Source organism: Lissotriton helveticus, chromosome 6 (assembly GCF_964261635.1).
Source record: "Lissotriton helveticus chromosome 6, aLisHel1.1, whole genome shotgun sequence".
NCBI lineage: Eukaryota > Metazoa > Chordata > Amphibia > Caudata > Salamandridae > Lissotriton > Lissotriton helveticus.
The window spans coordinates 1,637,994,184-1,638,008,985 of NC_136067.1; the positions used below are offsets into that span (position 1 = coordinate 1,637,994,184).

At 40.0% G+C, this 14,802-nt stretch overlaps 1 protein-coding gene across 2 annotated transcripts in view; it reads left to right on the forward strand.

Moving 5' to 3' along the window:
- The window catches only part of ACYP2 (acylphosphatase 2), a 760,277-nt gene that overhangs the window by 80,508 nt on the left and 664,967 nt on the right, over positions 1–14,802 (forward strand). For both annotated transcript variants that reach the window (XM_078649480.1, XM_078649479.1), the window contains one exon: positions 770–879. In XM_078649480.1, the coding sequence (XP_078505606.1) occupies positions 770–879 (110 nt within the window). The remainder of the gene's footprint in view (positions 1–769; positions 880–14,802) is intronic.

The following is a 14,802-nucleotide window of genomic DNA, read 5'->3' on the forward strand; positions in this document are numbered from 1 at the left end:
GGCTCTGTCTGTGTGTGTGCGTGGCTCTGTCTCTGTGTGTGCGTGGCTCTGTCTGTGTGTGTGCGTGGCTCTGTCTGTGTGTGTGTGCGTGGCTCTGTCTGTGTGTGTGTGTATGCGTGGCTCTGTCTGTGTGTGTGTGCACGGCTCTATCTGTGTGTGTGTGTGCGCGGCTCTGTCTGTGTGTGTGGCTCTGTGTCCGCGAATACTCTCTACTACTCTCTAATGGTCACCTATTGCCATTGTAAATGACAATACCATTTATTTATGTTTTTAAAAAAATGAAAAAAATGTCATGAGCAATGCCAATAGCTCTACCTTTAATAATGCCGAGACCATTGCATTGTAAATGCTTGTTTGTTTTTTCTTATGCTGACCAGCAAAAATAAAATAATTAAAACAAAAAAAGTTTACGGAATAACGCATCTCGGCGAATCTCCGGAAAACTTTGCATCAAATGCCAATGTAGAAAAAGGAATAGGTTTGCAAAATTTCGGGGAGATTTGTCAAATAGGGGCAAAGTTATTAGCGACCAAAAGTATGCGGAATTCTTCTCTCTGGGAATACTAACTATAACTACAGATTGGTTACCGCCACGATGTGTGATATAAGTTGTGCTTGATGACTATTGTATGTGTGTTGTTTTGTATTTTAAGTCTATTTTTATTTACGTTTTTTTGTATGTGTGACTAGTGTTGTGCTTTAGCCTAATAATGCAATGTTTAATTTTCTTTATCTGCATATTTCTCATCAATTTCCAATTATTCTGTAGTACACTGAAGATGAAGCTAGAAAACTTGGAGTGGTTGGCTGGGTTAAAAATACAAGACAAGGGACGGTAATCGGCCAAGTACAAGGCCCAGAGGATGAGGTTGAGACCATGTAAGTGCAATAGTGCCTTCACTTCTTAATTTTGATCATCATGGAGTTCATTCAAAGTACTTTCAAATGTATAATTTGCCATGTGTACAAAGAGGCTCGATATGTCATGCATTTATTTTTTATTTCCTAACCGATAAAATTGCAAAACATTATAATGAGGTGTAATGAGTGATCATCATTTTGTTAGTAAATTTGATTGCATCTGTGTGTAAGTCTGATATATTTTGGTGCAAAAGAATGTTTACATCACACACTAATTCTAGCACAGAAATGCCAGCCTTACATGTCGAATGGGCAGCACACAAAGATGATGGCTAGTGTGATATTTATTTGTGAAATTGCAGAAAAGGGGATTTTAGAACAGAGTTGTCTTTAAATGTATAAAGCATATGTTGTGCTTGGCCGTAGTCAGTGCCCTGGCAAAACTTGATAATGTGTCTTATTTTATTGTATGCTTGAACTTTTATGGATGCGTTGGCCGAACAAAGTTTTATGAAATGTGAAAAAAATGTGTCTTCTTATACAAAGTTTGTCTTTACCTTAATCGTGTGCCTTGGTATTTGTCTACACATCCATTTGACAAATAGAACAGATCCCTCAAAGTGTTTGTTAAATGGTTAAATTACTACGATATTGTTGTCTTTTTCACAGATTATTCCTTTACCATTGCTAGTTATGTGGCTTGATAATGGTGTCTAGGATGGTAACCCTGTTAATGGAGTTCATGGAACCTATTCGATCTAAATAGGTTTCTGCATGCTATGAAGTGGAGTTTATAAAACTAATTAGACCCTAATGTTTTAAAAATAGCCTCCAGGTTTAATCAAGATCAGTGGTGGTCTATGGGATTTTTAAAAACTCATACCCCCTTGCTGTTTAGGGAAGGATGTGCATCCTATCAATGTTGAAAGTTAACTCTGAAATTAAAATGTATAGCTTCAGTTCAGTACTAACTGTTATCCATAGATGTGTGTAATTTTTTTCCTGGGCCTAAGTTTTGTTAACACTATTTTTGTCCTACATGCGAGGGCTGTAGCTACCCCAAAATGAGGGGTACTATCTGGGCCATGTGGAAAGATACCTGAGAGTGTTGCATAGGGGTGGTTGCATGGAGCAACTGTTGAATTCTATAAAAGTCTAAGGGAAGGGAGTGGATTATGCGTTAATTGGGGCTTGGGAAACACGGAATACCAGGGAAACGTATGCCAAATGCATTAATTGACAGGCCTCTTCTCATAGAAATGCTCTGTTGTGACTCTTTTTTATGTACTGTGCTGATTCACATAGTGTAATCCAGTTTTATGGTTTGCAAGAAAATCAATAAAATAAAAAAATAGAAAATGTAGGTACTGTGCACTGAGAGCCTGAAAGGCCATGGCCTCCTTTGAACAACATTTTAAGTAAGTAAATAGATTATAAATATCTTTTTTCTTCAGAATCCTTTAAGATTCTCATCAAAAATCTTTAGCACATCTCTTTTTGGACTGCATAAGGAAAAATAGAAAGAGAAATGCTTTGCTGTTCCAGTTGCTATGTTGTTGTTTTTTTAAAATATTATTTTAGTAGCTATTAAATATAATTGCACCAGGCAAATTCCAAATGTCGCCGATGTAAACACAGCTAAACATTCCAGTTAGTGACTGTTTTTTGTTCATATGAAAATTACATGTTTACCTTCTTATAGTGTGAATGTTGCGTGGTTTAACGAACATTATCGTGACTTCGCCTTCCTTTCTTCCAGTATATACATATTTACAATAGTGTATCCTCATTAAGTTCTGGCCTGATTCTGATTTATTTTTGTCTTTATTGAAAATGTTATATCCATCTGGGCACATGACCTTTAGGCTTATTTATTCATAAGCACTCGATATCCATTCAGAATTCATACACCTTTGTCAACTGCGAAAGGATGAAATGTTGAAGCACCCATGGCGAGATTCAGAGTGCAGCTTTGTGATTTCACAGACTCCGTATTAGTGATTTAACTAGCTGAGGTACTTTACCAAGCTGCAGTCCAGTTATTCACTTCTTCCATCTGTTAACTCGGTCTGGTATGAAACACATGAATGGCTCATCCAGGTTCGGTGACTTATTGGGCTAATGGATGGTTAATAATAAAAATCTGTTATGTCAAAATTAGGTTGACCTGGGTGAACATGCCATTTAAAAAATATACGTTATGTTCGCAAGAATTGTGGATAATTAATTATTTAATAATAACTTTCAGACCCAGGACCCACTCCAAGTATGGAACAGACTGGGTCTTTATATTCAGAAAATCAAACCACCCTGAAACATCCCCTCAACAGATACCCCAGCATAGCCACCACGATCTACATAGTACATAATTCACCGATGTACCACAGCTAGCAAACGACGAAGCTTGTGTACTCACACTGTCAGCACCTTCTATACTCCTGCCGCTCAGTCTATTATATTACTCTCATATTCCTTCCTGCCCCCATACCCCTCTGTATAGACCATGGATTTTATTTCTTCCTTGCACACTTCTCTTTTCCCATCTTTTCCCTTCTCATAAGTAATGTTTTAGCCTAATCAGTCGTCTCAGTGGCTTACCTTAAGTTTCTAATATACCACTTCATGTTTCAATTACTTATACCATGATATGGAATTTGTATATTATTTTACGGCATACCCTCAAAATCAATAAAAAGTTTGGACCTTTAAGGTTTAGTGACTAACTTATAAATACTCTTTACAGGGTGGGCCAATAGTCACCTATCTGCCTATGTAAGGCACACAATCATGTAAAAAATAGACTTCCTCTTGCCAGTTATCTTCTAACCATGTTTAAATTGAGATGTAAGGAGTGAACTATACACACAAATAGAAATTTAAATCATACACTAACCAACATGACTAACTTATTCAGATGAAGCAAACAGAGGTAAGCAATTACAATCATTAAATTGCATAAATCTCTCTTATGGTGTTTTTATCTCTGAAAAACAAGTGAAAATGAATTCAGAAACCTTTATAGTTCAGACATATGTGTGATCATGCCATTTTGTTCATCTAAATGTTTTCATACATGTAATGCATTTCTAAAGGCATTGCAACTTTAAACAAGCATTGGCAAATCCAATATGTCTTGCCCATGCGAGAGCTATGGGCTTTAGCAATGTGTTTTAGCAATGCTGTACACAGCGTGGCTTCTCTTCAGTAAGGCTAAATGTTAGTGGCGTGGAGTGTCACAGAGTGGAGTAGGAGGAGTACAATGTTGAAGAGTGGAGTACGGGGAGTAGAGTAGAGTAGGGGGACTAGATTGTTGTAGAGTGGAGTTGTTGGAGTAGAGCGTTTTAGAGTGGAGTATGGGGATTAGAATTTCTTAGAGTGAAGTAGCGGTGATTTAGAGTTCAGTGGTGGAGAATGCCGTAGAGTGGAGTTGGGTGGAGTGAAGTAGAGTGGATTGAGGTAGAGTGGGTTAGATTGGATTGGGGTAGAGTGGGGTGGATTGGATTAGGGTAGAGTGGGGTGGATTGGATTGGGGTAGAGTGGGGTGGATTGGATTGGGGTAGAGTGGGTTGGATTGGGGTAGAGTGGGGTGGATTGGTTTGGGGAGGGGTGGGGTGGGGGGTTTGGAGTGGGGTGGGGGTTTGAAGTGGGATGGAATGGATTGGAGAGCGGTAGGATGGGATGGATTGGAGTGGGGTAGGGTGGGGTGGAGTGGGGGTGTAAAGAATTGGAGTGGGTTGGTTTGGAGTGGGGCAGATTGGATTGGGGTGAGGTGTATTTGATTGGGGTGAGGTGGACTGGATTGAGGTGAGGTGTATTTGATTGGGGTAAAGTGGGCTGGATTGAGGTGAGGTTGATTTGATTGGGGTGGGTGGATTGGGTTGGGATGGATTGAATTGGAGTGGGGTGATTGGATTGGAGTGGTGTGGATAAGATTGGTGTGGCTTGGATTGGAGTGGGGTGGATTGGGGTGGAATGGATTGTGATGGATTGGAGTGGGGTGGATTCAGTGGGAGTAGGGTGGATTGGGTTGGATTGGACTGGAGTGGAATGGGTGGGGTGAATTGGCGTGAGATGGATTGGATTGGGGTGAGTGAATTGGATGGGCATGATTGGTGTGGGGTGGGGTGGGGTGGGGTGCAGGGCCGGACTGACAACCGGGCTGTTTGGAATGCTGCTGAGCTGGGGGCTGATTTCGTTCATGGAGACCTGCGTGTGCTAAACGAAATTCGTTTTGCTGTAATTATTTCGAAGCACACGCAGGTCTCCATGAACAAAATCAGCCCCCACCGCAGTGAAATCAGCCCCCAGCTCGGCAGCATTCCAAACTGCCCGGTAGTCAGTCCGGCCCTGGTGGGGGGTATTGGAGTGGCGTGGATAGGGGTGTACTGCACTATTATGTGTTAAGGCATCATTTCAGAAATTAGACATAAAGAAACAATGTCGCTTTGCAATATTTAGAACAAGATCATTATTGTCATCTATAGAGAACAGCGCCCACCAGCAAAAACAAAACACGAGTCCGAAAAGTGAGAAAAGACTTGGCAAAATGAAAGTTAAGTGTAGAAAATAAAACTTTGCAATTTTGTTTGCCCTGCTAGCCGTGTTTTTCCCAGTCACACTGATCTTCAAAAAATAATCTGCGGTCTGACCTTGAAAATGCTTGAAAGGGCTCAATGACTTGTCAATAATGCTGGCCTCGCGTGAAAAGCGAGTGTACTTTTCCTGAAACAGGGTTAAGTACAGTTCTGTTCCCATACTCATATATCTTCATGATATATGAGTTCACACTGTGGGTGCTGCTGCCTTCTGTTTGCAGGACACTAGAAGTTAAAAAGAACGAAATAGTACCTCAGTCGCATCTGGAGCAGTGGGCGGGCACCGATTAAGTTGAATCAAACCGTGCTAGGTCCATGCTCCACAAAAAGCAACGGAAATTATGCTTCGCCTGCAATGACCAATTATGAGGTTATAAAGAAGAATGCCATGCGAGCCAGCAAATGGTACGAAATGGGGGGGCTCCATGCCCTTTACATTTACATATGTGTCTCACAGCAAGAGTGCATGCTGTAACTCATGGCTTGCGCAGGCTCGACCCTAAAAACATAGCAAGATTATAATTGCTAGTTACGAAAGATGCTCTCAAAGTGAGGCTATAATGCTAGTTTTCTGTAGCTCAAAGTCATTTACATTGAGCAATCAAATTGTTATAATAAAACAATGTCTTTATAATTATTTGATTTTTGTCTAGATATTTCAATAATCATACAAATGTCTCAACAGTCTAGAATGTGCCTTCCTATTAAAAAAGCATTGGCGCGTTTCGGTGGTTGTAATTATTTAAACGCCACCTTCTTCAGGACAAGAGGTGATATCTCCAAAACTTCAAACCGAATCTGTACATAATTTTCAACATAAAAAAGAAATAATAAATAACAGTTAGCCCCTGATAGATATACACAGTGTATACATTCGGGTGATACTCATCACAACTATTTTCCACTTTCATACATGAAACATACTATAGGTAGCAATAGTTAGGGATCTTTACGAAAGCAAAACTTCGGGTCACAGGAGTACCCTTACACTCATCATTTAAGGTATCTGTCTCCCACATATACCTGACGCTACCTGTGTCTTAATATCACAAATACACATATACCTCCACAGTAACATCAACTATTAATTTGGAACCGGCATCCAGATACCTTTTCTGTATCCTAGATGTCTGTCAGATACAAACGATAGGTGAAACCTTATCGCAACACTTTCGGGGATGAAAAAAGTCTCCTTCTCTTTTTCAGTTGGACACACCTTATGTTCTGTGAAATCAATCAGAACAAACTGTATCATCATCTTATTGTAGATACAGTATATCCTCCAAAATAGGCTATTGTTATATAGGGAGAAAGACTCTTTTACCTCCAACCTCTTTATTTCCTAAACCAGATAGTTGGATTAAGGCAGTTATTTGCCTCTGTACTAAAAAAATACAAAAACAGAACATTAATCATTATTCTGTCCTGTTTTTATAACTCAGGTCCATTATGTGGTCTTACTGCTAATATTCCAGCCACCTTATTTACCTTGACACCAACCACAGGTTTTTTTATGTTGAAAATTATGTACAGATTCGGTTTTAAAGTTTGGGAGATATCGTCTCTTGTCCTGAAGAAGGTGGCGTTTAAAAAATTACAACCACCGAAACGCGCCAATGCTTTTTTAATAGGAAGGCCAATTCTAGACTGTTGAGACATTTGTTATGATTATCGAAATATCTAGACAAAAATCAAAAATTTAACAAATGATCTTGGTCTGATGTGTTTGTCTTTTCCATGACTAGAACTATTTGTCTTGCAGGTTCTACCAATTTTGCACTGGATGATTTGGTTTGAATTGTATGTTCAATATCTGTGATATGTGATGTTTTTATTCTGATGAAAAGTAAAATAACTTTTTAATATTTTGTTGCAAATATTTTTATCTGTGACCAGATGTTTGGTTTGATTCTTAATAAAATAAGTGATTTAAAAAAAATGTATTTTCTTAACACTTGGCCTTTTTGATGTGGTGGTGTTATGTTCTGGTGATACAGTTGTATGGTTGGGTGTACATGTTATGATGTTTTAAGTTATCCAAAGGGGATTACTTTTTTGGCTAAAGTCTAATTGGTGCCCTATTCCTTTGGTGTGTAAGGGCCGCTCTCGTTTATTTGAGATTCATAATTATTACCATTGTTTTCATTAATTTCAGAGAAAAGAGGAGTACTAAGTTCCGCCGTAGAACGCACAATATTTAGTACCCTTTTATTATTCTCAAAATAACAAGTTTGAATTCCAAGGGCAATGTTGCGGAATATCTGAGGTAATTTGAAGTGTCTACATCCAGCTTCTTTCTTCTGCAAAGATTTTTATATTTCAACAACCTACGTGAGAAACATAAAAACAACTATGTTTTTTACCAACTTCATTCTAACGGTAGAATTTCTGCTTTATAGTGTAACTTCACATTTGAATGTCAGAAGTAATTTACACCTGGTTTTGTCAGTAAATAACAGTCCATAGGCTACCGTCTTTTACTTGCAATTTTAGCACATTTTCGGCGTGATCACAGGAAATGTGTTTGGTTTAAATATCGAGTTTTCATGGCATTTTATCCCAATTGGTATGGAAATCATTGTTGTGAATTCTGGTTTGCAAACCTTTATTTTGCTATTATGAACAGCAATGTCTTTATTGCCGGGAAATGTGTTTCTTTGCTCACTATACACCAGTGAAAGCTGTTTGAAGTTCAAGACCTATTCGTTATTGGGGGCAAGGATTAGAGGATGGAAGCAATGCAAACAAGTGTTAGTATGTATATAACAGAGAAATGTAAATGGATCTAAGATGTTGTGACAAATAAATAAGAGATAAGCTTCATACATTCATATAATCCACCGGGGTAGTAAATGCATGTCCCAGATCTACATAATGAACCACAAAGAATAAGAGCGTGAGTGGACTGAAAGCTGCAACAGATTTATGAACTTCAACTAGGTATCACCCATTTAGAGCTAGGATCAAATGTAATGCGTTGGTCTTCTCAATATGACCCATTGTCTTCTAACCTGGTCACTTGCACATATGTGCCTGTAAACCAAAACATAATATCACTGATCCATCATCAAAGCAAACTGTTGCAGCCAAATGCATGGCAAACCGCAGCAGTGCTAGTTGTGCAGTGCACATTCTTCCACAGAGGGATACAGGTAGTAATTGGACCTGGGCGGCTAGATCTTTTTTAGATATCAAAACTTGTATTGGTTTATGTGATTGTCTTGATGACTTCTTATGATCCAAATTAGACGAATCCTTTGCAGACTTATGATCCGATTGTTAATGACCTATGTCATTGATTCCTAAAAATTCACCAGTCTGTCCCTGCTGGGCGGGTGGATTTACCACTGACAGATGGTTACTTTTGAAAGTGGTGGGGAATAACAAGAAATTGTTCATGACTGTCACAAAGCCTACAAGCAAGAAAGACGGACCCAAGGGCGTTTCATATGGTTGTGGAGAGGTGGGCACATTTTTGAAACATCTGGCAAGTAAGAAAACAATACATTAGATATATGCCACTGTGGGAAATTACTTTCTTAATGAGACATATGGTCCCTCATTTCAGTTATTTTATTTTTTAATATTAAGTCAATTATGACTTATTTGATTAGCACCAATAGGTGACCCCCAAACCAGCCAATTTTCACCAAACCAAATAGTCAGGGAGGGAACTGATTTCTTATTCCTCCAAATGCTGGAACGGTACAACTCCTTTAGTTGTAGTTGTTGAACTTGTATGCACTGAAGTGAGTTTTGCCTCAGGCAGGCCATAAACACATGCTCAGCGATCCCAGAAACAACAGAGGTGAAACACAACAACAAAGGCTGCTTCTCAGACCTCCACACCCTTACAGGCATGGCTGTCAGTGATGCTGGGCGTGAAGGGAAGGAGCACACAACCAAACCAAGAACCAGACCTGACCATCACTATGTCATTGGGTGACTTCAACATAAAGCCACACAGTGATTGGTCACTTTGAAGTAATCTTTACTGCAGAGGCGATCCCTATCACAAAACGTCTGTCTTGGCGCGCTAGTTTCCATACCTCTACAGCCCTGGCAGCCCATTACAACGCTGCTCTTAGACTCTTTAATACAATACTTAGCATGAGAACAGTGTGACGATTTGCTAGGGAGGCCTACCCAGCATACCATCGAAGTCCGAGGAGCAGTTCTTGGTTCCCTCTCAAATTATGGATAAAGTACGGGTTCCGAGGACTTAGGTACACAAATCGCAATAGGCATCCAGGGTACAGGAGATTAGTCAGCCTAACGTTCCCTCTACAGCATTGTGGTGGGCTGTAGGAGGCCACATTGTCCCTGCTCATCATAATTTCACTTGCAATGATGGGCCACGACCACTATATGATGCCATCTGAGAGCGGCCCTGTCCTACAGTAAAATGGGAATAAATTGTGAGTCAATGGATATGCAAACTAAACGTTGAAAATAATAGAATATTTGTGTGTGGCGGCTCACATGGGATGGGCAACCCCCTCGTCCAACTGCTTCGAGGGTACATGGCTTCCAGAGACTACTGCTTTGCCATATAAGTAAACTTTCTTCATCCTGGGATTGCACACTTCCCTCTCCAACAGGTCCCGTTTAGTCTGCCATACGTAGGCTGCCCTCTGTTTAAGTACAGTCCTTATCTTCAGACAATGATGGTTACCCCAGCATCAAACCTTTGCCTTCAAGGGCTTTGCTTGCTATCCACAACAGGACTCATCCATCTATGCCTGCACAATCCATGTTTTGCTACTATGCAGCAGGCTTCTCAATCTTTCACCTCAGCGTTCATTTTATTCTGAAGAGGAGGGTTCCTCCTAATTTTCTTTGAGTATATTGACATTACTGGATAGTCCATTACCTAACAGTCTCATAAAGATAATTAAATGTTTTGTTATTTCTCCTCAACAGTGCTTAATTTGTGCCAGTGGTTTCCGTTGCTCAGCACAGGCACGTTAATATCAACGCCGGCACTTATGACAGTGTGCCACATGGTGGTGCTGTTGGTCTAATTTAGTGATGAGCACAACAACAGCTGTTTAATATTTCAGTTTACATTAAAATGACTAATACCTGTCGCCCAAGCCATTCTTACAGCTTTGGACGACCTGGAGTAGTCTGAATTGTAGCACTTGTAGAAGTGTGATGGTTAGTAGTTGTGTTAAAACTGTCATTGGCAATGCTGGCAGGGGCATTCGATTGTGCACGTTTGCATCGTCCTCCTAGCAATGGCCCTGGCACCTATATTTTAACAAATTAAGCACGCTCCCCAAAAAACCTCTGGCACTCAAATAAAAGCTCCATTGTTCTTTATAATTTAAGGAATTTCTTTGAAAATCATCTTAGAAGGACCAGAACATTCCACATTAATTATTAAATGAATCCAAGTTGTAAATGGGTCTTAGTTTGTATTGCAGCATTCTTTATTTGATAAACTCAGCCACAGATTACAGGAATGGTTCGGAAGGGTCTCTAAAAGCAGTGCAAGAAAGGCTGTGGAAGCTTTCTTTAGGGACATGTTTTAGTTTATCTAATTAAATCTGTTGTGGCTCAGGATACAGAGGCAATAACTCAATGGGTCCATAATGCATGCCCTTTCATCCATGAGGCAAGCATCGCTTTGTCTCCTGGAAGACCTCCTCCTTCACATTTATTTGATTGTGTCAGTAATAGTGATCAAGCAGTTCTGCCTAGAAGCAGATAGAAACAGAGGGAAAGCTCTGCATTGCCTTTATAAATACTCACTAACCTGACTCAATCTGTTCGCTCCTTCAATGAGCTTGAGAAAGCCAAATCTGCTTTTTGCAGTAAATTTTGTTGGCAGGTTTTTCTCCGGGCCAATGTTGGTGTCATAATCCTGAGCTAGTCGCGTACAAACAATACTGTTGGTATGATGACTTTCCAAGTGGCAGAAGAATTCAATGGCGAATCTTTCAAACGTGCCTTCCCATGCCACTGCTCAGGCCAGTTTCACGCCAGGGATTGTAGCAGATGGGCACCACCGCACTTTCCTTTTTTCTATTGTTCATGTTATACATCTTATGGCACTTCTGCTGTATCTTCCACTGGCAGGTCAATGGAGGTGCTCCCTTCACAACTGGGCCCTTTTCACTTTCGACCTGTAGGGTCTGCTGATGGCGGGAGACTTCAAATTAATTTATGTTGCTCCTTGTTTGGTTTTGATTGCAGAAAAACTCTGGCTCACTCCTATGAATGGGTCCGCAACAAAGACAAGTTGTGCCACCTGGCCCACAAGGGTTTATTTCCAACCATCTGATCATTTACATGGATGAGATTAGGTTTATGAATAAAGACCAGGACCATCTCTCTGCTGATGTTGGTTACACCACTACTATTTGAAAGGACTTTGGGTTATCCAAAAATCGTTCATAATCCACTGTTTTTCACCCACATGGTGGTGTTGCAGATTCTGTCCATGTCTGCCTCCTTAAGCTTATGTTAAGCAAGTGGAGTATACAAAGAAGTTAAAGGTCTCTTCTCCCCTCAAATATCTCTGAGAACCATGGCCCGCATGATCATCAGTCTTTCCAGTTCAGTTTAGAAAATGTTCCCATGCCCACTGTGCATCTGACATTTCCACGATTTTCTGGCAAAAGCATGACGTCTCACCTGTGAAGCTTAAATCCAGTTGAACAGAGAAGATAATATATGATGCGGAGGCTTGGAATGGTCTAGCACAGCGTTTCTTAACCTTTGGTCCAAGGGCACCTGGGAGTCAGCGAAGCCAATTTAGGTGGTCCCCGACTGCTTAGAAAATGAAATAATATCAACAGATTATTAAAGTCTATATAAATATAGAATCGAAATGTACAATTGAATATTTTAAAACGTTTTGTAAATGTGAAGGAATTTAAAATTAGAGGCAAACATTACATTAGTATCCTCCTTGTTTCGAGGGAGCAAAGCAAGTGCATCAAACAGAATATAATAGTATGGACAACGAGTGGCCTTGTTTGAATTTAGAAAAGCTCAACCTTCCTATTGAAATTTACATGTTGATGTAATAATGTTTCATCATTTATTGTTTGTTTGATGGATGCTTGTTTCTACATTTTTTTGTGGATTGTTTTGCGGTTCAAATCATCGGAAATGCTTAGGCAGGGGTCCCCTGCTTTGAGTAATGACTCAGTGGGAGTCCTCAAGGTCTCATGATGATTTATTATTGGTGGTCCCCAGGTTCCTGTAATGACTAAGTGGGGTCCACATAAGTCAGGAGGTTAAGAACTACTGATCTAGCAATATTCAGTTCTGATCCTCCTCACATGATAATAAAATCAGACAGAAGTATCCCCGGGTGGGATGCCTTATTCGAGATGGTCAATCAGAGATATCAGGTCCTATCAAAAATATCAACTGCATAACAATGTCTTGTAGCATCTGAACGTTTTCTTCACCAGTGGTGGTTTAGCGAAGGACAGAATTCAGTTTTCCTTCTTCTTTGGGATGGGCTACCATCTCCCGAGGTACATACTCACATGACACAGACTTTAAGAGTTCAGAACGTGTGCTAGCTATGTGTAATTGTACCCTAATTTATAAGCTCATAAAGGTAAGAACATGCTTTATTTCCACCCATGCCTGTACATGGATTGAAGCTGGTAAAAAAGCAGATTAGATCAATGCATCTGTTGCAGAAAATCTGTCTGCAGACTGCGAGCTGCAGATGTGAAATGCCGAAAAATAAGTTGATGCAACGTTTCATCCTTCAGAGGTCAACAAAATGAATATCGTTGTTTCATCAGTGACTCTGCTCTGTACAGCTCCTCCCAAGTTGTTCTGCTGTGACTAGAAAAAAGTAGCTAAAAGAAACCAGAAATATTTTTATTTTCCCGTTTTCGTACTACACTATTGTGTTTTACAATGCAGTGTTCAGAAACAGTACTTTTATTAATATTAATTGCTCTTATTTAATTAGCTGTTACTGTCTCGCACTCTTTCTGTCAAGACTGGAACAGTCTTGGGGAAGGTCCTGGCACTGTCAAGACTCCATGCACTAAACTACTCCTTCTTTCAAATTATGTAAATTTCAATCAGGACTACTAGCGCCTGCACACCAGGGCTTCATTTAAGGATCAGTTGTCATGGGCTCCAAGGGCCCCTTTCAAGTGACCCGTTTTTAGCTCTCGCCTAAGACAACGCATGTGATGTCTGTTGTGAGGCATTTTGTTTACCCGTGATTTGCCTCATTCTCACTCTCATTTACTTCCTTTTTATTTGGTGGTTTGTGTGGGCTTACTTCCCCCCTTTGAATGTGTCCCTCCCTTGGAGCTTGAACTCATTACTGTCTCCTTACATTGCATGTTTATTTTAGTGATACTTTTTTCCTTTTATTTGAGCACTCTGCCAGAATGCATGTGTTTTCCAGCTGTCTCGTTTGTGTTCTTCTCTCCACGTCTCTGTGCTTCTCTGCCTTTCCATGTGCTTTTCTACCCGTCTCCTTGTTGCTCTATCTCGCCACGCGCTCTGTGCTCCCTGCCATCTCAGTGTTGCTCTGTCTCTGGGGAAACAACCTTTACAACGCAACTTTTACAACGCACTACCATTACAACGAAACTTTTACAACGCAACATCCATTACAACGCATGCATTTACAACGCAACCATTACAACGCATGACACAACAACGCACACCACTACAACGCATGTCATTACAACTCAGTCATTACAACGCATACCATTACAACACTTACCCTTCTGTTGCACCCTCTGGAGTTAGAATAGTAATTTTTACCCCTACACTATCCAACACTTACCCTACTGTTGCACCCCCTGGAGTTAGAATAGTAATTTTTACCCCTACACTATCCAACACTTACCCTACTGTTGCACCCCCTGGAGTTAGAATAGTAAATGTTACCCCTACACTATCCAATACTTACCAAACATGCAATGTAATGTAATGCGTTGTAATGGTATGCGTTGTAAAGGTATTATGCGTTGTAATGGAATGCATTGTAAATGTAGTTTTTAAAATTTTGTTGTAATGGCATGCGTTGTAATGGAATGCGTTGTAATGGATGTTGCGTTGTAAAAATGCGTTGTAAAGGTGTGCGTTGTAAAAGTGTGCGTTGAAACGTCATACATCCCTGTCTTTGTTATCAATAACTCATTGTGTAACTTTATAAGTACTATAAAAAAACAATGAATGAAATATAAACAAGAGGCTGCAAATCTAATTTTTTCCTAGGCTAGTTTGTGGAAAAAGAAAGCTTAATGCACTGCCGTCATTGTAGGGGAGCGGACAGATTGATTTACAAATAGAAACTGAAGTCACCATATGGTGGGAGTGCAGACGAAATTCACTTTGCGTGTGA